Source organism: Thunnus albacares, chromosome 4 (assembly GCF_914725855.1).
Source record: "Thunnus albacares chromosome 4, fThuAlb1.1, whole genome shotgun sequence".
NCBI lineage: Eukaryota > Metazoa > Chordata > Actinopteri > Scombriformes > Scombridae > Thunnus > Thunnus albacares.
Genome location: NC_058109.1, coordinates 34,610,322 through 34,634,352, shown reverse-complemented (window position 1 = coordinate 34,634,352; position 24,031 = coordinate 34,610,322). Strand labels below are relative to the sequence as shown.

Here is a 24,031-nt window from a genome sequence, read left to right as displayed (position 1 = left end):
CCTTTCCCATGATACCTAGCACAGTTTTTAATTGTGGTATTGCATTGACTATTACATGTCCTTCTCTTGTGTTGTTTGTTGACTTTCTATTATATAAATTATGTGAATTGATATAGATAATTTACACATTTAATTGTTAGATTCCCACATTTCTGTGATGTCAGCATGCAGGTTTACCACATCTATTTGTCTCTTCAATCCTCTGTATGCTCCTACAACTTTTATGTCTCTCTGAAGACCCCTCAACCCCCCATACAACCATATAACCCTCATCTGGATAATAAGGCCCCCACACTGACTTCCGGTCAGTCAGCCGTGACAGGCTGACCTCTGGGTTCCTGCAGGGTCACAGGGTCAAATTCTGGTTGGAGAGAGGGCAGTAGTTTATACACAGCCTGGACAGCTTACTCACAGATGGCTCTGCAAGGTACAGTTTAGCATGACTGGATAATAAAAAAATATTTAATCTTACAGACAGATGTCAATGGAGGATTTTCCTCTAGTACCTCATACAGTGACATGTTTACAGAGGAGATGATGGTGGAAAAGTATCTCTAAATGTGAGGCAATATTATTTATTTGTCTTATTGTCAACAAATTCCATGAAAAGACCAAAACCAATGATGAATTAATCTACGAACAAGTATGGTGTGTTTATACAAAGCCTGATATATCTTATTCCTCTGTCATAGAACTGTTGCACTGGGTAACATGTTCCTTCATTACAATGAACACACACACTGTAGTTTATTTTGACTCGGTCTCAGAAGCACTGTTCTGCTGCAAAAAATACTCAGTGCCAAATGTGTATTAATCCGCTGCTGAAAATAGTCCCCAAGAAATACACTATTTCCTCTTGTTTGAGTAATGTTTGCTAAAAACTACAGACCCAGCTGTTTTAGGAAATTACTGAGCTTTTTGAGAGAAAAACTCAGTCAAAGTTGAAGTCCGTAAACAGTGATAAATGTTTAAAAGTTTGGGTAATAATTTTTGTTTGCCTTTGTTTTTCTTCCAGATACTTTTAGCTAAGCTGAGGGTTTGTTTAAAACCCGTATGACTATCTGAATGATCTCGTTTCTTTTCCCACTCTAGCAATGATGGTGCATTCAGAAATATCAGCACTAACTTTGGTGAATACAGTGTTATCATAACTGATAGAGCCGATGGCCTGAGCTAAAAGCACAATATCCAAGTTGTTTTTAACTGTAGTCTTCCTTTAGAAATTCATTTCATATTTTAGAAAAAGAATCTAAAATAACACCAGCCTCTTCTTTTACAAGCAAGTTTGCCTTGAATTGTGTAATTTGTGTCTGCAATTGAGCCCTAAAAATGTTATTTTCTTAAATTGAGTGGAGAAAACCTGCCAGTGAAGTGAAGAAGCTTTATTCTCTTTCCACTGTTGTGTGTTTCAATCCTACATACAAAGGTGGATTTAGGCCCAAACCTTGTAATACAGCAATGATATCATCAATGAGCAGAGAGATTTCCCAGAGGATTGGTATGATCTCATCAAGCGCAGACACACTGAGTAACATGGAAAACAAAATAAAGTATATTTTGATACAAATTTTTGCAATAACGTCTGCTTTAATGAGAAATTACAGTCAGAAATTGAATATTTTAGCTAGAGAAATCTGGTCATTGCAGCCTTGTACAGAGCGTTGAGACTGATTAAATGCAGAGTGAGTAGATTTGCAGAGAATGCACCCAAAGACTGTCTATCCAAGCCTGTTGAGCAGTGATAACTGAGATAATTTGTGTTAATCACATCCAGTCATTAGAGAGCCATCTGAAAAACAAACGCAGGTCCTTTTCATTGAGGCGTCTTTTCAGCACTACCACAGAAATCTCCCACTCCGCCATCTGACAATGAGGCAGCTGCACGCCAGTGAATGAAAGTGATTGTCTCTTTTCTTTTAATCAGCACTTAGTGAATGAGAAAAAGGAGAATTTCCCCTCTTCACTTTGCATGTTTTTTCAAGGGTTGATTGTGGTTAGCTGTGGAGAGCGACTTGTGATTTATGTTCTAACACATTTCATACTTTTTCTCTTTTTTTCCAAGTAGCTTTGTGCAAATGGTGTTAAGAACGCTCCGCTGAGATTTGTCTCGCACACTTCTCTGCAGAGGCAAATAACAAAACACCTCAGTCAATTTGGAAGTGGCTGGTTAAAGTCTCGCACAATCGGCCACGTCCGCACCATGTCACCTCGAGTGGGGAGGTGGGATGAGAGGTCAGTGGAGGAGATGAGGAAAAAACTCCCAGCCGTCAGGTGAGGTGACTGACAGGGGATGGAGTGGGGATGCTGAGGAGGCCAACAGGGACGCCAAAAAGGGGGGAGGAGGCGTTGTACAACTGCATTTTAATCTAGTCAGACCTCAATCCTGATAAAAGGAATCTGTCCATCTCTCTCCTTTCCATTCTGGGGGTCATCAATCACACGTGTCACTGCCCTCTGCTCTGGTGGATGACAGAGTCTCAGGGGAGCAGCGGGCCGAGAGCTACAGATGCTGTCCGAAATGGAAAAACCAAAGCGATGAAGGGGAAATATGGTGGCTAGAGACAATGATGACGTGCCTGATGGCAGATGAAGCTATGGGATAGATAGTGAAACAACAAGTGTATTACATTCACTACACACATTTTATTTTTCAAAATAGTCAAGTTAATATGCTCGAAAGTTATCCTTAAAGGAAAAGCTCAATATTTTAAAAAAATCTTTTATTTGTTTCATAAGTACAATAGGTAGTGAGAAAAAAGAGAGATATCAATCTCATGCCTGTGTGTCATGTATGGAGGACAGGACTCGGTTAGCCTAGCTTGGCAAGAAAGACTGGAAACGAGGAAATAGCCAGTCAGCTAGTCAAACACAAAGTGTTTGACATGTACATGAATTGAATTGAATTGAATAAACTTTATTTTGAACATTTAAAAAAAACAATAAAATATATAAGTAGAAATAAAACAAAAGTAACCAATAAAATTAACAATGAACATATACAGACTTTCAATAAGCAATATGAATAAACATTTCATGTCTGAAAAGGAGTAGGAAGAAGCAACATGCTTGTATAGTCCTACCCTTATTCTATACTAGTCTGTCCACTTAAAGATTCACATAGTCCAACTGTCTGCCCCAGTGTCCATCATACACAACTAAACCTCTATGTTCATCCTCCTCATATATAATCAACACTAACAAATCAAGACTGTGGAAAACCAGAAAACCAAAAACAACGTCACCAATAGCGAGCGTTACTTTCAACTTCCTCGTTTCTGTGGGTTTTTTGTCATCTTTTTAAACTATCTGATATTTTTACTCTGTTACCCCACAAATTAAACTACACACACTTTTAAGATTGGTACAAACACAATGCTGTTTCAAATTAAATTATGTCCCCCCTCTCTGTCTAAGAACATTTTTTTGTATGTTGCCAGGAAGTAAATTATTTCTTGATTTGTACATTGTTTGTTCAGTCTTAAATGAATATAAATAGAAAAAAACGGTTTGTGGTTTTAGAGGGAGTTTTGTGTTATGACTGTGTCTAGGCAAACAACAGCTGCATGCAGTGACTGTGTGCAGCTTCCTGAAGTCCTGATGTCGTTCAATAGCCTATACAGACACCTAAACCAAAATCTGAGCTTACAGACCATATCTGGCCACCTGTCAGGAAACGTTTCTATCACATACATGCCTTCCCTAAAATTACAAAGTGTCATTTTTACATCTCTGTTTAATTAAACAAATGAGATATCATGCATTAATTAGTTGGAGGTGTAGGGAGGCGTATTATTTAATTCCACCTGCCTCCAATCTTTATGCAAAGCTAAGCTAACCACATCTTGACTCCAGCTCCATACTTGACGCAGACATAAGAGTTCAAAGAAAAACTTCTTTTACACTGTTTAATGTCAACAGTCTGTGATGCTTCCTGCATTTCACTGAGTTATTTTATTATGAAAATGATTTTTTACATTGAAGTCAAGTCAATTTTATTTATATAGCACATTTCATACCTTCACACACACAAAATATGAACAAAATAAAATAAATCATGAGTACATATTTAAATAAATAAATATATATATATATAAAAACATAAACTCATAAAAATAATTCATACCTTGCCCACCCACCTACACAAACAAACCCACTCACACTTGCTTTTAACAAGTGGCACATCTTATATCATCAGGCAGTTTCAGACAGTGGGCCCATAATGACTGAATGCACCCTCACCAGATGTACTTCTGATCATGGGTGCAGTTGGGAGACCAGTGTCTGATGATATGAGGGTTCTGGAGGGTTTGTAAGCAGTGAGCAGGTCAGAGATGTATTTAGGAGCTCAACCATTAAGTGAATGGTAAACAGTGAGCCGTAATTTGGAAATCAATTCTGTATTTTATTGGAAGCCAGTGAAGTGATCTAAATATAGGAGTAATATGTTCACTTTTTCTTGTCCCAGTGAGTACTCTGGCTGCAGCATTTTGGATGGGCTGGAGCTGTCCCACAGCCTTTTTGGGAAGTCTGGCAAAAAGGGCATTAGAGTAGTCTAGCCTAGAGAAGAGGAATGCATGAACCAGTTTTTCAAGGTCTTACTGAGACAAGATGGATTTAACTTTGGAAATATTTTTTAGGTGGTAAAATGCTGTCCTAGTTATACTAGTACTGTGGCTTGTGAAGTTGAGTTACTAATTCAAGGTAACACCTAGATTTCTAACCTGCTCACTGAGTTTCAGAGACAGCAAGATCAGTTTGGAGTGGATCTCCTATCTCTGACCTCTGGTGCCTACCACAAAGATCTCAGTCTTGTTTTTGTTTAACTGCAGAACGTTTTGGGTCATCCAGTGTTTAATGTCACTGATACAGTTGAAAAGTTCATTTATAGGTCTGAGGTTATCATGGGAAAGTGAAATATACAATTGTGTATCATCAGCGTATGAATGGTAAGATACATTTTGCCTCTGTATGATGAAACCAAGTGGCAGCATATATAGATTAAAAAGTAATAGACCTCGAACAAAGTGACGCACTCAACACAAAGACAACGGGAGGCTCCTTGCTTGCAAGAAATGAAAATGGAATGCCTCCATGTTAACAAATGTGCTTATAGAGCAAAAAGATGAATATCAAAGGGGCTAAAGCAATACATGCAGATAGGATTACAATGGGTTCCAAACTCATTGTGAAAATTGCATATCACCAAATAACAAAAAGGAGAAATTTAAAGTACACCAGCAATCATGGTATTTATAAGATGCCAGTTGTCACATCAAAGGGTTGGTTTACTCAAATTACAAAAACATATTCTCACTTTGGTGGTCTCTAGCCATGCAGACTTTTGGTCTGGGTTTTCAGATATCCATCTCAAATAAGATACACTGTGTCTCCAAAGGTACTGATGGAGCACTCTGCATGTCAAATGCAATTGAATTTTGGCATTGGCATACACACTGCACATCACTCAAAAGTATAAAACTGTGTCATGTGTACGCCTTGGGATACAGAGTGAGTAGCCGTCTCTTAGATTGCTGTCTTCATCCCAATAAAATGGAGATGAATGGCATTTCATTTGTGAGAGTCAACAGTTTTCACTGTAGCAATTTCTTCAGTAAAAACTAGTTCTAATGAAAACTTTATATTGTGTGTTCTGTGGATTTTCCAGAGTAAAGGGGACAATGTTTCTGGATAGACATGTTTCTGTTTAAAATGTGAACATCTTTGAGCACTTTAAATGTGGTGGCTGTGGCTCAGGAGGTAGAGCGGGTTGTCCACTAACCGGAAGATCGGCGGTTTGATTCCCGGCTCCTCCAGTCCACATGCCGATATGTATGAATGTGTGTGAATGGGTGAATGTGATTTGTAGTGTAAAAGTGCTTTGAGTGGTCGGAAGACTAAAAAGGCACCATACAAGTACAGTCCATTTACCATTTAAATCAATACTATTCACCCTCACTGTACTTAACAACTGGACACATAAGTAGCTAGATACCAAGTGAGACATAGGTTTTGGTTCATGTGGTAAACCAATCATTTTTCTGTCATGTTTTTTCAGCTCAATCTGTGCAGAGGACCTTGTATTGGGATGTTGAGAACATTTCTGGAGAAAGTGTCTGTCCTCTGCTGCAGCCTGTAAAAAATGATCATGCAGCACACATTAGTGAAAAAGCCAGTTTATCACCTCACAGTCCCTGTCCTAGTGTCCTTGGCACCTGGTATTGACAGAGACCTCCACAGAGCTCATGTGAATTCACTTTTCCCCAGGACACTCGCCTTGGACTTCGCCCTGCCAATAGTGCTGCATATTTCTGGCCTGGGGCCTACATCACTCCTCCATTTCTGTTCAATACACAATCAACTGATGGTGTCAGTGGGGGTGACATTGTCTCTACAAGTGTCATTCGCCAGGCTGGAGAGCACTTACACTAAATGGCTCTTTGCCAAATAGCCCTTCAGCGCTGGCCAGTTCAATTGCACTGTCAAAAGGAGAATTACCTGCTGCGGGGCCCCAAATGGGAGCTCTCAGCTGATAAAGGACACCAGGAATCATTTAGGCTAATGTCTCCGCATTAAAGGAGCTCATTTTGCAACGAGTGAAAAATCAAGGCATAATCGCCACATCTGCATGAACAAGGGATGGTGAAGGCATTGTTAATTTCTCTTAAATGAGAGGCACGTGGCAAGAAATTGTGTGTGTGTGTTGGTGGTGAGGGGGGGGTGAGAAAGAAGTTTGAGTGGGCTCCAGCTGTAATGTTACAGCAACAGACTGCCTGCTTCTTGCTGGACAAGGGGGTTTTGGGGGGGGGGGCTCAATAGGAAAAGTGAGGTGTGGAGGGAGTGTTGGGGGAGGTGGGGGCCTCTCACCCTCACACATCCTTTGTCTCCTGGCCATCTGCTGGGGTTTCATAATGGCTGTGAGGGTGAGTGTGTGTGTGAGCAGGGGAGGGGGGGTCAGTGTAGGGTTGTAGGGCTAGATAAGGGGGGGTACATTCCGTCACCTTGCAACCATCCACACTGCAGAGCCATGTTGGGCCAGGCCAAGCCAGGCCAGGCCACAGGAGGCTGCAGACGCTCTGTCACACTGAGAGAGAAATTTACAGCCCCAGTGACCCCACTCAGATGACTCTCCATTTACCAAACAGTCACTCTGGTTTATTGCTCATTTTGTTAAGGAGTGGAGAGCTATGTCAGTTTATTAGTGTCAAAACTACAGAGTTAGCACAAAGCAAATTTAAAATTAACCTACAAGATTTCAAAGTGTAGAGGGACAGATTTTAAATTACAAGAGCGCAAAATCCTGACGTTGCACTCCGCGGGAAATGTGCTTTCTCCAGCAAATTCTGAATATGACAGCACACATGCTAACAGTTTTTGGCTAGCAGCCTTCAACAGGCAACCTTGTCTCCTACAAATTATGTTTATGGATGACTAAATGGTCTTGTCGATATGTTTTGGAGGAAATGTAATTGCTGGCTGGATTATGTTCACTTCAGTCTTGTCTGCCCAGCAACTGCTAGGTTCTTGTGCCACACAGATAGATGGATGGTAGTTGTACAACACACAGGGCTATGTATGCTTAGGTTAAGACTACTAAAACACCTTCTTTCTACCTCAATGATGACTTTTTTATATTTGACCTAGGCTACTATCTTGAACTATGTGTTTCGTGTTGCCTAAACAGAACAATAAAAACTTAAATCACACTTTAGTTGCCATGAATGGACAGTATAGGAAAACAAATGTTGACAGTGAACATATTGCAGATACATTCAGTATGAACATTTTCCAACTTTGCTGATATTGTCATTAAAATCATTTCCCCATTATGTTGATAACAAACGTAATCCTGGCTGCATTGCTTTTCTTTTCTAAATGTATTTGCTGTTGCAAATTAGCAGTATATAAACATAATTTTTATAAGACAAGACGTGTAAATACCTGTTAGAGTCAATTTAAAGCTGGAATCTGTAGCTTTCTGCATGCTGTTATCCTCAGCAGCAGTGAGGTGTAACTGATATAATGTTTCAAATAGTTTTTTGATCATTTGTTATTTGTTAAGGTGATGAAATTTCATACTAAAGTAGCATGAGATGCATAAAAAAAAGGTAATTTTGCAGTTTTTACATGTCTTGTGGAAGATTATGTTGAAGAATGCTGTTTATCTCAAAAGTGAAAATACATGCCAGCCACCAGTGTATTATTGCTACTGGTATTATATGATATAAATTACAAACACAGTGTACATCACACCAATTATTGAGTGACAACACTGGATTGAACAGTCTTTATTGACGTTGGTGTACCAGAAAGTATAGTGAGCTGCTACAGAGAACAATAACACTGAATTAATATGTAATTCTGATAACACTCGACCTACACATGACATAAAATTATAATATTTCAGTCAAATAACTTTACAGATTTTAGCTCTCATTCAAGTGACACAATTCATCTTATGGGCAAATAACATCAATAAAAACAATAACATTCAGGACTGGCTCTCTTTCATGATTATGCTGTTATAAATCTAACCCTGCCTGCTGCCATATCTGGACTTGTGATAAAAGCACAGAGTTGTTTTGCACTCGCTCAACTGTTTTGTTGTTATGATCTTCAACAGCAGGGAGGAAATAGTTAAATCTTGATGAAACTGAAAGCAGCATCCAGCGTCACCAGCTTAGCTGGTCAGACTGGGTGAGCAGGCTGTCACAGTGCTGTCACACTTTTAGATCTGTAGTTAAACTGGAGTTACTGGAGCATTTGTGAGGAAGCACACCTACACCAGTGTTTAGTTACTGAACTTAAAAAGTAAGCTATACTTGTTACTGTAGTAACTGTACAGCTTCTGTTCAGCTACAAACTGTCTTACTTATGATATAAAATTAATATGGACTTCAATAGAAATATATGCCATATTATGTATATTACAACCAATAATAAATGAGTAAATAAAAGATATAATTCTCTGTGGGCTACAGTGAATGAATCTCTGTAAAGAAATTGTTTTTTGCTTAATTTATAACCAACATTTTTCATTTCATCCCATTAATGTGAGTATTAAAACCATGTGCTCACCATAAAAAATGCAAATCTACACAGAGCAAAAATCTGTCTCATTTAGCTAATTGGCACGCTCGGCATGAGTCTGTGTGTGTGTGTGTGTGTGTGTGTGTGTGTGAAAAGAGAAAGTGGTATTGACCCTGTGAGCAGATGGGCTCCTCCACACTGTGCTGCTAAGGCCTGAACACACCAGGTCGTGCAGGAGAATGGATGTGGGAGTGTGTGTGTCAGCAACCATCTGACACATCCCACAACTGGTCCTCACTCCCCCCAGTGCTTTACATGTGAATGTAACAAATGGAGTGCAATCAGACCAATGGAGTTAATTATCACGATGGTGTGTGAATGCAGATTTTCAAATGATAATCAGGAATGTGGTCTAACTGCGTGAATGAAATCTCAGCAAGTTGAAGGCAAAAGTTGGGCAAAGCAAAACATACAGGTGCTGTTAGTTTTATGTTTAAGGCATTCTTCTGATGGTCTTATATTGTGCGCAGCACTGAGTTCTGACCATTTGCTTGTCACCAAAAAAATCCTCCTTCGGATGTCTCAGTTTGTGAGGAAGCCCTACCAGAATGGCTGGGAAGGTGATAGGAGGCAGACTCAGAGACTAAGACAAGAACTAAAAAAAAGTGATTTATTCTGTCCAGTGTAACAAAAAAGAAATGAATACAAACAAATCAAACTTAACTGGTTTAACTCAGGATAACTCAAACTTAAGCATGCTCATGTGCACACAGCTACATAGGCATCCTCTCATTTCTGTTCTGTTCCCTCTCTCAAACCAACAACTCTCCCCTTAAATTGGCCCTCCAATCTATATAGGCAGAATCATATTTCTTGCAGGCGTGTTTCAGTCTCCCACCTATAACAGGTACACATCAATGCCACTTGTATCAGTTATCATTGTTAACACAAAACATATCATCCACGGCATAATCCTCATCACAAGCCAAAATAAGTACAAATCATATGGATTCTAACCACTACTACTTAATCCTCTTCGTCCCTGGTGGGACATAATTCTTTTACGATCTGCCTCCATTGAGACCTGTCTTGTGCTGCATGCTTTGCCTCACCCCATGTTAGGTCCATTTCCTTTAACTCAGCTGTCACAGTTCGCCACCAAGTTGTTTTGGGTTGGCCTTGCTTTTTTTCCCCTCATAGAATCCATCTTAGTGCAACCTTATGGATTTGATCCTGGGCCATTCTGAAGACATGACCTAGCCATCAAATTCAGCAGTGTTTGATCTCTAGCACCACACTGTTGCACTTAGTTATCTTGTATAGCTGTTCATTTGAGATCTTCTCAGGCAAGAAAATGTAGCAGATTTTTCTGAGGCATCCATTATGGAAAGTGTCGATCTTTTTCATGTAATGTGTTGTCACTCACCAGCTCTCTGAACCATATCACAGCACTGATTTTACATTGCTGTTGTACAGTCGAACCTTTGTTCTTAGGCTTTACTGCTTTGACTTCCAGATAGGCTGGAGCTTAGCAAAAGCATTGTGAGCCTTCCCACGCCATGCTCTGATTCTTTAGTACTGCATTGTCCTTACTGACAAGACTTCCAAGGTAGGTAAACTCCTTGACATAGTCCAGAGTGTCCCAGTTCACTGTGATTGGTGCATCTGGAGTGGCATTAATGCGCATCCCTTGGGTTTTAGAGGTATTGATGTTCAGGCCTGTCTATTTGGCAAACTTGTTCGGTCTGTCAGTTTTCCCCTGCAGATGGATACGCTTTGAGGAGAGAACAGCAAGGTCATCAACAAAGTCTAGATCTTCAAGTTGGGTACTGCTGGCAGCTACTGCCTGCTGTTGTTACAGCAGGCAGACTTTTAAACAGTGGCGGATAAGGCCAAGATGGCCATTGGATGATCTTTTATGTAAGGGATGTTAATGAAAAGGGAATTTTCTGTTTTTTATTGTGTTTGTTTTCTTTGTTTGTCTAGGTACTTTTAGAACCATGTCGTGTTATTTATTTATGTTATTTATTAGCCCCTTTGTATATTTTCTGTATGTGAATTGTGGTTTTAGAACTTTGTTTGTTATTTATTAACTCATCTGTATTTTTTCTGTATATGAAATGTTGTCTTTTTATGGCTGCAGCATGGGTGAAGAGCCCAAGACAATTTTCCTGCTCTGTGGGACAATAAAGTTAACCTTGAATCTCGAATCTTGAGTCTCAAAATTTCCCCAGCATGATATGCGTCTGATCATGGGTGACATCAATGCCAAGGTTGAAGCTGATAATACTGACTGCAAGAGCACTATTAGAAGGCATGGATGTGGTGTGATGAACGACAATGGTGAACATCCAATGACACAACTGTGTCATTGGTAGCACTATCTTTCCACATAGAATATTCCATAAGGTAACATGGAAGTCACCTTATGTTTCCACTATCAATCAGATCAACCACATCTTGATCAATGGAAAGTGGCGCAGGTCTCTTCAAGATGTTTGAGTTTGCCATGGAGCTGATGTCAAAAGTAACTACCCTCTAACAGCCATCATCAAGCTGAAACTAAGAAAGTGGCAAAGCTGAGTCATCACAGGAAACTTCTCAAAGTAGCTAAGCTGAAATGCTTAAAGACCAACAATGAGTTTTGCTTGGAACTGGGGAACCGCCTCAGTGCTCTGGTTGACCCTACAGATGACTGTAAAATGAATCCCCCCATACCTGGTCTAACCCATGACATCACCAATGATGTCAGTGAGAGCTTAAAAGCAGGAAGCCACTGGCTGACTCCCCCTTTGTCTCCTGGAAAGTATGGTATGTTTGGTAAGAAACACAAGCTAATCTTACACCAGAAATGCAGATGTAAATGAATGTAACAAAATAATGCTAAACTCAAACAAAAGCTGGGATAGTATGTGTAAGCAATGCTTTACAATCGTCTAAATAAAACAAATGGCAAGTATAGAAAGAAATATTAAGTGTAATGGGGACAAATGGAGTGGTCTCACCCACTTTGTCACACAGTTTCACTTAACTTTTCTTGTGTACTTCTGCTTCACTTAGTTGATTCCATAAATTATCCTCTATTCTTCTATGGAAGGTATGTGAACCTGTTGTTCACAATCACAGTTGAGGATAGGGGCAGAGGGAAAAAAATAATAATGAAACCTGTCTTGTGGTTGCACTGCATTCTGGTTTAATGGAAAAACTGGTATATCTGCCTCTTGTATGATGGGCTTCACTCTGACTCATGGCTGAACTGTTGTACCCCAGGGCAAAACGGCGTCTTAGAAAAGCTTGTGATTCATTCATTCATTCATTCACGGTCTGTATTAGTCTGTCTATCCATGAAAATAGGAAAAATACATCACCAGTACACTTTTAAGGAGCTACCAAAGTCCCAAAACATGGTATTTATTATTGCTATTGCATGGGAACAAGCATCTGAATGTATAAAATATGAATGTATGTACATGTATAAACATTTATATGTGTAACAGGTTGTTATGCTGAGTGAACAAGATAATGTTTTGCTGGAACAAGATCCCTATACACAAATATGTGTAACTGTTTGCTATCCTCAGGGAATATTATATTGTTGGAGTAAGATCTATACATATACAGTATATGGTATATGTAAACAGACTCTAGGATTCTATTTGTGTAAACTGGCATTATAATTTTAATGTAGATTCATCACTGAATCTTCCTGAATAATCCTGAATATGTAATTTAACTTTTAAAAAAGTATAACTGGTGTGTCCAAGGGAGGAATTGACCCACTGGTTGCTTAGCTTTTGTAAATCAACTTGTTAGTTAGACTGTGTCAGATGGGCCCAAGCATGAATGCCAGTTATTATACTGATTGAGTAGCACACCATGGTGTCTTCTCTTTCACTCTTTGATACAGTTGGGCTAATGGAGAGCTTGTCCATCACAACAGATAAGATTAGAGTGATTGAGGGCTTGTCCATGTTTTTCTTTGACCAAGCTGTCTGACTGACATTAGGGCTGTTAGAAGGATTTCATGATGGCACTCTGACAGGGTTTACTTTAGAGAAGGTTCCAATCTGACAAAAATGGAAAAAAAGATTTCATATAAGGTTTTTGAGTGTCTGTCCTTGTGTAGCTCCATAATTTCATTAAACCCGATTTTAAAAGCTAATAGGGCCCGTCTAACTCTATCAAGCATTTATCTGTTGATCTTGAGTCAAATCCACATATCTAACTCATTTTAATAAGACACAATTCAATGTCAGATGAATTATTTTTCTTCTATGTGCATTCAGGCATAACGTTGTGTTACGTTGTACTGTACACAGCACAGCATCTAGCTGATTGTTTCTCCCTGATTGGCCCTAAGAGCTTCTGTGTATGGTATGTAAGAGAGTGAAGGGCACCCAGCTGTATCACCCACTGTGATTGATTCACCAGTCTTTCCTCCCCCAGGCTCAGGTCACGTGCCACTCTTTGTACTGTTTCCCTGCAGCACACAAGAGGCAAATAGAGGCAACAACAGCTGTTGAACGGGGATTCTGCATCTGGTTACCCTTGGAGAAGCATCTTGCTGTCAGCCGGGTAAGACGGACGAGAAGCGCTCTATGCTGGGTACACTGTCTTCTAGCTCAGCTCCACAGCTTACTCTTACCTCTCCAAGTGTGATGGATGGGACTGTATCATTCTGCAGGGTGTTCTGTTTTTCTCACCTAGGCTTGTAACATGAATGACTTTGCCAAATGCAATTCAGAAATATGTGCAGTGCATGAAGACTCAATATAGAAACTTTTCTGACATGATAGGGTTGTTACTGGATGTGTACTGAATGTGAAATAAACACTGACCAAAAACATCACTGCACAGCCCAGAGTTTAAGAAATGTGTCCTTGGGCAAGACACTTAACCCCAAATTGCTCCTGATGGCTGTGCCATCAGTGTATGAATGTGTGTGAATGGTTAGCTTCCTCTGATGGGCAGGTTGGGACCTTGCATGGTAGCCCCTGTACCCATTCAGCGTATGAATGTGTGTGAATGGGTGAATGTGATTCGTAGTGTAAAAAGCGCTTTGAGTGGTTGGAAGACTAGAAAGGCGCTATACAGGTACAGTCCATTTACCATTTAAATCAATACTATTCACCCTCACTGTACTTAACAACTGGACACATAAGTAGCTAGATACCAAGTGAGACATAGCTTTTGGTTCATGTGGTAAACCAATCATTTTTTCAGCTCAATCTGTGTAGAGGACCTTGTATTGGGATGTTGAGAACATTTCTTTACCATTTACCATTGTGGCCAAGGTTTGTCGACCACAGAAGGAACATACCAAGCACCTGTATGGACAGCAAACTAGTGAATTGTGATCCAGGAGTGGACTGAAACATTTCTGTGCCTTGATACTTTCTTTTTGCCGTGAAAGCCTGTCACAATTGCAATGCATTGTTACCAGTATGGCTTCAAAGTAGGCATAGCCACTGTTTTCTATCAAGAAAAAAACAGCCACTCTTAAGTCTACAGGGGGGGATATTTGAAACTGAAAATAGAGATTCTGGGTGGAAAAAAAAAACTTTAAAATTACTTACTTTGTCTGACCAACAGCAAAATGCAGAAAATCTTCACTTTTGAGAAGCTGTCACTGGCAAATGTTTGATGTTTTTACTTGATAAATGACATGAATGATTATTGTATTGTAAAAAGTAAAGACTTAATACAAGTTAATAAACTGAACTTTTCAGCAGAATATTTGGAATCATTACACTGTTGAAGTTTGTCCTGGAGAATCATGACACAAACATGTGCAAAAGTAATAACGTTTAATTAAAATAAAACCATGCAACAGGTCACCATCACCCTGATTAGATACAACCCCTGTTATAAAATAAACATCCAAAGTCGTACATTGCGTTCAGTGGGCATTCACTGGATGAGAGAAGAGACGACTCCATGGAGTATACACAGGTCAGCCCAGAGACTAAAGAAACCAAAACAAGAACCCAAAAACAGCAACACAAAAAAAATAAAAAAATAAAATCACAGCTCCTCCTGCTCCGCACAGGCCACAGTACAGTGGTGATCCTGAAAAGGTGCCAAGCACACAAACTCCATGTGCTCTGAAGAGAGAAAACACAAGGACCTGTAGTCGCCCCCCCAATCCTCCTCCCTCCCCACTCCCCCCTCCCCCCTCCCCCCCCAGCTGCTAATAATCAATCACTATCACAAAGCGCTATGAACCATATGGCACACAGAAGACAAGTCTGAGAACATGAGTGATGAGCCAGCAGTGCCCTGTTGATACATACGTCACTGAATGTCTAGTAGCAGTTTATTCCCATGTACCGGACATGTACTTGTTTAAAGATGCCCCGGCAAATTCACATCGTTGGGATCGCAGAAACTGGGGAATTCATTTGAGACTAATGTGGCCCGGGAGACCAAGCAAAGCATTGTTTAGGGTACATTTTGTCTTAGTGAGAGGGATATGTGTCAGTATACTGCAAGATCGGGAGGTTTGTTGTTTAAATTTTTTTTAAACAACTCAGAATGAGCCGAACATTTAACATCCATATTTCAGTCGGGGTTACAGAAGTTTCTTTTGCTAAATAGCAAGTTGGTTCAAATCCCTCAACGCAATACCCATATATAGCAGGGACTAACTGTCCAGCACACACACATAATTGGTACACTCAATCAGGTCATTTGTTATTTTACAATCTGGATGTAGAACACAAAGAGAATAAAAAAAAAAAAAAAACATCAGTAAGATGTACAGTATTTTGTAATGTTTGGTCTGCACCGTGAACTTTAATGGATGACTGGGCACTGGGTGAAGTCAGGTTCACCTGTGCATTCCTCTCTCTGTCCAATGGGAAGATCCGAGTCGAGTCTTGGAGATAACACAATGGTTGTGTAGTTTGAAAGTGGTAGAGTCAGTGTTAAAGCATTAAGAATGCTATGTATGTGTGTTTGTGTGTATATGTGTGTATATGTGTGTATATGTGTGTGTGTGTGTGTGTGTGTGTGTGTGTGTGTGTGTGTGTGTGTGTGTGTGTGTGTGTATATAGCAGCAGGAGCCTCAGTTGTACACCTGGCCTTCAGGTGGCTGGGAAAGCCTGTTGTTCTCTTTCGTCGTCATGTGCTGTCTGAGCTCCTGCAGCACCGTCCGGATGTTGTAGGAGTTTTTCCACCTGCACAGTGATGTCACCGCCTTTATGTCCACCTGAAGGGAGAGGAGGTGGAGAGGGAGAGGGGGAGGTCTATTTATTATGGTCCCAATAAGAAACTTAGTGTGCAGCCTGATCTTAAAGTTACAGTTGTAGAGTTCAATTAACTAAATGTCTACACATAGGATGTGTTCAGGGACAGTGCTGCTGTGTAGGTCAGTGCTCAGAGCCCAATACACAATGATAGTGCTTCAGTGTGTAAAACTAAAGACAAGTGTAAAAATATGCTTTAGTTTGCAGCTACGCAATTTGAAACATGACCTGTTGCACAGCATGTGTAGACAGTATTGAGACGGATGACTAAAAAACACTGGTTAAACACCTCTTGTCCAGACAAGCCTTTGAAGTCCAAAGACATAAGAAATGTAAGACACAAGTAGGGATCATTCTGTTGGTTTTCTGTTTTCAGAGGACATTATCTGAAAGCAAACAACTTCAGATCTTGAAAATACTTTCACTGCAGTTGGCCCCAAAAGTGTTATTTGAGTGATATTTGTCACATTTTGGCTTATTACTTTATGAGCACTCTCAGTGAACAGTACAGGTAAACATGCCAATGCCAGCTGGTGCACTTCTGTTGTGGTGATACATGAGAATGTATCATGATGATGTACATGATCATGTTATCATAAGTGTGACCAAACAGAAAGAAAAAGTATAGAAATCAAAAACTGAGATGCATCAAGATGCACTGACAATCGTTTTGCAAAACAGAATCTTAAATTTACGATTCATTTAATGATGCTCTGAGGGGGAGCTGTCCAAAGATTGAGAAAATAACCCAGTTTATCTCAGTGTGAGCTTGAAACTTTCGATTTCTAACAGAAAGCCTGCATTAGGAGCAGGAGGTGTGGAGTTTGAAAGAAGCAGGCAGGGAGGAGAGCTGCTCTCAGCCTCTGCTGCTTCACTCTAAGGTTTTTAATCTGTCTGTTCTAAGTCCTCTAACTCTATGGAAATATAATAATAAAACACTAGAGAAGCCTTTAATTGAATTGTGATACAGCTTGAGGTTCCCATCACTAGTACTATCTATCCCTCTAACATTGGCTTGTATTAGACCATTGCGGGCAATCTTGCAAATCAATAAGCAGGAGTGCTTTATGGCATATTTGATTTACAGAAGAGCTACTTCAATGTGATGAAGTCATTTGATTTCTTCTGTATTTAATCCAGCCTATTACAGATATTACCATCAGTTTCTTAACTGAATTTCCTGGTGATGTACTATATTATAATATTTCTAACACTAATTACTTATACTGACCCAAAGGTCTGTGAAGGAGTTCTAATCCTGTGTCCCTGCATTCATTATTTGCTCTTAATATGAAACCGCACTTGACTGTTAGCTTGTGAGTTGCTAGCACAGCAATATCTTAGTAGGAGGTGCGTATTGAAAGCTACAACTGAGACTGAAGCACAAGTCAGCTTCTACATCCCACTGGCGGGAGCAACACTGGGTTCAGGGAGTTAGATGTATACCGCAGTCCTCAACTTACCAATAACACTTGAGATCAATGATTCAACCAGGAGTGCGTGGAGAAATATGGATACTTACCACACCATTTGAATTGTGTACGCCGCTCAGGTTGATCTTGTTCACAAAGCGGACCAGAGGGGGATACTCTGGGTATCTGGATCCACATTCTATTTTCAAACTGTATATCCTGCCTTCATAGACAGTCTACGATTCAAAAAAAGGGGGCGACAGGTTAGCTCAAAGAGTGAGTGACCAGGAAATTCTGATAGCATGTGAGGTCCATTCATTTATAGATATTAATTAACTATATTTGTTGATTGAGCAGCTGACAAACCAAATGAAAATGATTAATGTGATTAATACATTTCATGACATGTTTAACAAAGCTGAAAGAGAACAGCTCAGGAAGCTAGAACTAATGTTACATCTTATTAAATATGGTGAACTCTTAGCAACTGGAGTTTAAATAATGGCAGTGAGCTACTTTGTTTAGCAAATTGGTTTGAGTTTGCGAGAACTAAGATCCATGTAGAGGTGAAGAGATGCACAAACATGCCATGAAGCTGAGTGAAGCTGAAGGTGGCGATGTGTCTGTTGTTATGACGTTACAGCTTTGTAATTACGCAATTTCAGAAGCCTAAACAATACAATTAAAATGAGCCTCCAGACATGTTTAAGGACATACAAAAATCCTCTGCCGTTGGGAGGCATCAGCACAGAAGAGGTGAACATGTGACTGGTCCTTAAAAACAGCCACATATGCTCTTGACATCTAGGGAACATGCAACCGAACTTACACTACTTTCAATCAGCAACATGCATATGACGCAGGTCTACTCAACATGGGTTCAACTCGTACTAGACCCGTTCATGAGACAGCTGTCGTTCTGCTTCTCGCTGTTAGCAGAGACTGCAGTCAAGTTCAGAAACTTCACTGATGAACCTGAGAATTACATCCAGTAACTGCAAGATAAAAGTTAGCTTTCAGTTTTGCCTCCTCTGTCTGGTCCATATGCATGCTCCCTCTCCCTTCATCACCCACGCTTTCTATTTCTCGCTCTCTCTCTCTCTCTCTCCCTCACCTTTTCTTGGCGAGTCGGTCCGATAACATTTTAAAAAATCACTATCGCTGAATTTATTTCTATTCCTGGTGGGAAGCTGAGCAGCCTCCGACCCATACAGATAGACCCCTGCAGTGGGTTTAAGCTGCATCACTGGGTCAGTGTGCAACCAGTCTACCACCATCTTTACATGCTGTCTATTTTGTTCCAGTACCACAGTGGTAAAGGAGCAACGTTGCCACATGCAATATTGCAAAAATGCAAACTAACTAGTGCATGTATGCACTTCTCTTTACTTCTAAACCACACAAGGAAGTAGTACATCATCCTAGCTCTCTAGAGGGTAGGCTGAACCATGTAAGTGCCACTAAAGGGAGCACACCCACCCACAATGTTCCCTCTTATTGAAACAAACAAAAAATCATGCATCTTTCACCTCAAAGCTTCTAGTGCACTGCATTGGAATCTACGCAAATTCAAACACATCCAGCTCCTCCGAGTACTTTCACACTATGTAAGCATCCTATTGGCTGCAGTAAGGACACACTCTTGTATGTGTGGGTGTTATGCAAAAAAAAAAAAAAAAAAAAAGTTAAATGATACCACAGGCCCAACTAAGTCATAAACAAAACCATCACATCATATTGCTCCTCCTCATGTAAATCAACTAATGGCATGTTGCTGAAGAGTATTTACATTTATTAAAAATGTGTATCAGTCATTAAGCAGGAATTCAGAGCTTTGTCTTAATAGTTAAGTGACAGAGCTTTGGTTGCAAAATACCAAGAGATACCTGCACCATTCAAAACTGACTTCACCCAAACTGTAAAAAGCACCTGTCACCTGCTTCTCTTTTACTATTCTTCTCATGTGATATAAAAAAACATCCACTGACAAAGAAATGCAAAAATATTTATCTTGATGTTTTGAATTGATTAGTGAATTAGAACAGTTTCTAGGTACAATAAACTGAATTGCAGCTGCATGAGTTGTATACTCAGTGTCAAAGAACATTTATTAAAACGCTGCCCTTCCTGATATTTCCCTGTTTCTAGTTCACCTTATTAAAGCTGATCCTCAACAAAAGGTGTGTCATTAGCTGATAAAGATTCAGCGTCATACCTTCAGCCTCATGTAACACGTGCATTTAAAGGTTTCCCTGCCCTTGCTTCTCTGTTAGTGCAGCACACCCAATCAGCCAAATACAGCGCAGCCTCTGTTCACCATGTTTGCATTTTCTTTGCTTAATTAAACAGCTGTTGATTCAGGTCAGCACAAGCACTGTGTGCCCTTCATCTACTAGGTTTAAATGGAATGGGAGCTCTGCTCATTAAGCATAAACATACACCACACCCATTCAGCTTTGAAGTACACTGAACATCTTCTATTATTCAATTCTTGACTATCCTGTTTAGACTGTCCCTTCGTCTTACAGAGAGATTTGATCAGAAACGCGTGTCAGTCCAGTGTGATGCTGGTAGTGTGTTGGTGGAGAGAAAAGCAGCATGACGTAGTAAAGCATTGCAGGCGCAGCTCACCTTGGCGGGGCCGATGATCATGCCATTCCAGTGAGTTAACGTCATGTCGTCATCGTTTTCAAGGCCCCAGCTCACTGTACCATCTCCACCTCCCTTCTGACCTTCCTCCAGTTCCTCCAGCAGCCGAAAGCTGCGGGGAACCACGATGCCTTCACACACACACACACACACACACACACACACACACACACACACACACACACACACACACACACACACACACACACACACAATATGGATAATTCAATTAGCTTTTAATTAATCACACATTAGGACTTGCCTGAATGCTAGGCTAACCTAAAGGAAGGGATCAGTAGAGTCAGACATGTCTCTGGTATCACTGACCATTTTTACAACTGATAATATCAAATTATTTTCATATTCACAGGTAAACAATATCTGACAGTGATTCCTGCTCAGACATAGAATCATCTATCAACCTCCTAACTGAGCCAAAGTGACACAGTTTGGTATAGTTGCAAATAATGATTATTTTCATTATTGATAAATCTGACGATTATTTTCTGATTGATCATTTTCTGATTGATTAATTGTTTGATTAATAGTAATTGTCTTTACTGCTGGCAGAAAATGTACACAACAGCAAAAGTTAGGAGGTTAAGGGGATTTTCAGAGGTTTGTGAGACAAGACTCAATTTATTTTAATGCAGCATCATCCCTGTTATCATTGTAGAACAATAAATCTGAACAGACTTTCTATTACAGCTGTGCAAAGCCAGAGATTCACTAAACATGTAAAACCAACCATCTGAAACTCAGATGCCACCATGTCTCTAGACAAATACATTATCAAGGGGAGGGGGGGGCGTCGGCTGTTACCTACACTGTGAGGTGACTTATGGATAGCTGTGACACCTCAACGGCCAAACACACATGCTGTGACACCCTGAAGAACTTTGAAATGATCACATTTGATTTCAGGTTTAACAACTGGGACTACTGAATTGGGTTTACACTCTTATATTATCAAATTGTTGTGAAAGCCTCAATAGGCTTAGCTATATAATGAGCCTTAATGCATGACAGCAGGGTTCCTCAGATAAACACCATTTTTCACAGTTTGACCACTGTGAGATGTTAAAGATCCTCTCTAGACCTGTTTTAAAATGTATATAAAATACTCTACTTTGATATGATTTTTTTCCACAAAAACAGTTAAATTATCTTGTTAAAATCCTTAAAAATTACATCTACTCCTTCTCTCTCATCAAAAATTCCAGAATCTATGAAAATGCAAATATTTTTTCATTTCAGAAGTTGAACAGCTGGACACAAGATGTCTCCTACTTCACTGTAAAGTCCATTTTTAGTGTACGGGCACTAGAGCTTCAAGTTTCCACATCACACTTGTGTGAGTTGAATACCAGACCAGGACTGGCTTCAAAACTAGTTATGATGCCACAAATCAAGATACACATCTTGAAATCAGATGTTAATGAGTACAGAGAAACTTTCCACTTTGAGCAGATGTATGTGAAAACAAACTGCACATGAAGCTCAAACTTTCAAACGTAGGAGCAAGAAGAAAAAGATGTTTTTGAGTGGAGGGGGACTTTAAATGTCTATCTATTAGAGGAGTTGCCTACTGAACTATTTAAAGTAAAAACATGTCGCTAAGGACAGGTTTCTACTTAAATAAGAAAAGACTGTGTTTTCAAATTGTCAAACATTGTGTTGAGTTAAATATCTTGGGTTTGGTTGTTATTGACGAGCTACTGTTGGATGCCTTGTCTCTCCAGTTGATGAACGGAGCTGTGCTGCCAGCTAATGTTATCTCAGGAAACTATTCATCTACCCAGCAGGCTGGTCCCGGCCGTCACCGCGGAGCTGACAGGAGGATACCGCTCACAAATGTGAACTGAGATAATAATGTCCTCTCTTCTCTGACCGGCAAGCTCCATAATGGCACATACAGATTGCTGCAGATGTGCGGGTGCTGCTCACACACTGGGCCAGCACTGCTAGCCACGGAGCTAGCGAGCAACGTTACGGCAGTATTTCTTAACATAGAGTGATGTTGCAGTCGAAACTGCACTACAGCTGGTCTGCTGGAGTTGGTAAAACGAACATGTAGCTAACGCGCTATGTTTGAAATTGTGCCTCTTCAGCAAAATAAATGAAAAGATACAGTCTGAACTGTTGGTGAAGTCGGCTTACCTGATCCGGCGGCGGCCGCCATCTTTGTCACTGCTTTACGGAAGCGCGCACGCAATGCGCGTGCAAGCCAAAACACCCAGTTTATTTCATGTGACGTGCTTCGTGTTATTGGTATAGTTATACATTTAAGACTAGTTAGTTCATAATGTACTGTCCTCTCCATGTCTACGATCACTTCAAACTTTATCACGACAAAGTGTTCCTGGATTTCTGAATGAGTATCAGCTGTGGTCAAGAAAGTTGGACAGCAGAAGCTGAAATTATAATTAATATAGACTCAGTAGCCTCTTACAATTCCTCAAAGTATGAACCAGCTAGGAGCGCCCGCTGATGGAGATGGATAATGCTGGATCGCCATCTACTGGACAAAAATGTTCTGGACTATGGACAGTGTTTAAAGGACAGGTTCACAATTTTTCAAGTTTGTCTTAAAACAACAGTCAGGAGACCAAATGAACATTGAAACAGGTTTTTCTTGCCATAATCATTCCTCCTGTTCATACTGACCATTAGAAGATCCCTTCATAATGCACTTACAATGTAAGTGATGGGGGGCAAAATCCACAGTCCTCCTTCTGTGCAAAAATGTATTTAAAAGTTTATCTGAAGCTGATATGAAGCTTCAGCATCCAAATGAGTCAAATCAGGTAGACATCTTTCAACGTTACAGTCTTTTTAGTGCCAAAGTCCCTCTTTTTGTTACTATACTTCCACCGCAGCTCAACAGGGAAACACTGTCTGAGGAAACACAAAGAGGGAATTTGATGCTAAAAAGACTGTAAATGTGGCAGATATTCACTTGATATGACTAACTCAGACTGCTGAAGCCTCATATAAGCTTCACATCAACTTTTAAACGCATTTTTGCACAAAATGACTGTGTGGATTTTGGCCATCACTCACATTGAAAAAACATTTGAAAGGGATCTTTTAATAGCCAGTATGAACAGGAGGAATGATTACAGCAAGGAAAACCTCTTTCACTGATCATATGGACACTTGACTTTTGTTTTAAGGCAGATTTTAAAAAGTGTGAACTTATCCTTTAAAACAACAGTCAGGTGTCCATATGAACTTTGAAACAGGTTTTGCTTGCTGTAAAGTTCTCTGTTAATACTGACCATTCAGAGGTTGATTGCACCTCAGCTTTAATGTGGAATAAAATCCACAGTCTATGTCTGAGTAAAAACATATTTCAGTTTAGCATTTAACTTAGAGTAACATGAGGCTTCAGCAGTCTTAATCAAATCAGTAACAAATTCTCTCTTTGTATTGCTATCCCTCCACTGCAACTCAGCAAGGAAACACTGTCATGCACTTTCAAACTAAAATGACTAACTTTGGAGGATACCCACTTGATTTAACTTAGACTGCTGAAGTTACATTTTTACACAGAAGGAGTACTGTATATTCTGTTCCCCATCACTCCCATTGGAAGCATCTGAAGAAGGGATGTTTTCATGGCCAGTATGAACAGGGGGAATGATTACAACAAGTAAAAACTGTCCAATGTACATACAGTATGTACTGTACATG

The 24,031-nt window shown here is 40.0% G+C and overlaps 1 protein-coding gene across 2 annotated transcripts; it reads right to left on the bottom strand.

The window, feature by feature from the left end:
* Nucleotides 1–14,817: 14,817 nt before the first annotated feature.
* ube2v1 (ubiquitin-conjugating enzyme E2 variant 1) lies at nt 14,818–22,599 on the bottom strand. Of its 2 annotated transcripts, XM_044349995.1 has the most exons (4): nt 22,496–22,599; nt 20,318–20,466; nt 17,797–17,922; nt 14,818–16,237 (listed from the first exon to the last, which is right to left on the bottom strand). In XM_044349995.1, exons 1-4 carry the CDS (start codon nt 22,515–22,517, stop codon nt 16,094–16,096), a joined length of 441 nt encoding a protein of 146 aa, XP_044205930.1. In that variant the 5' UTR covers nt 22,518–22,599; the 3' UTR covers nt 14,818–16,093. The 2 variants fall into 2 exon arrangements, with proteins under 2 accessions (XP_044205930.1, XP_044205932.1); XM_044349997.1 differs by lacking the exons at nt 20,318–20,466; nt 22,496–22,599 and adding an exon at nt 19,902–19,987.
* Between the last annotated feature and the right edge of the window lie 1,432 nt (nt 22,600–24,031).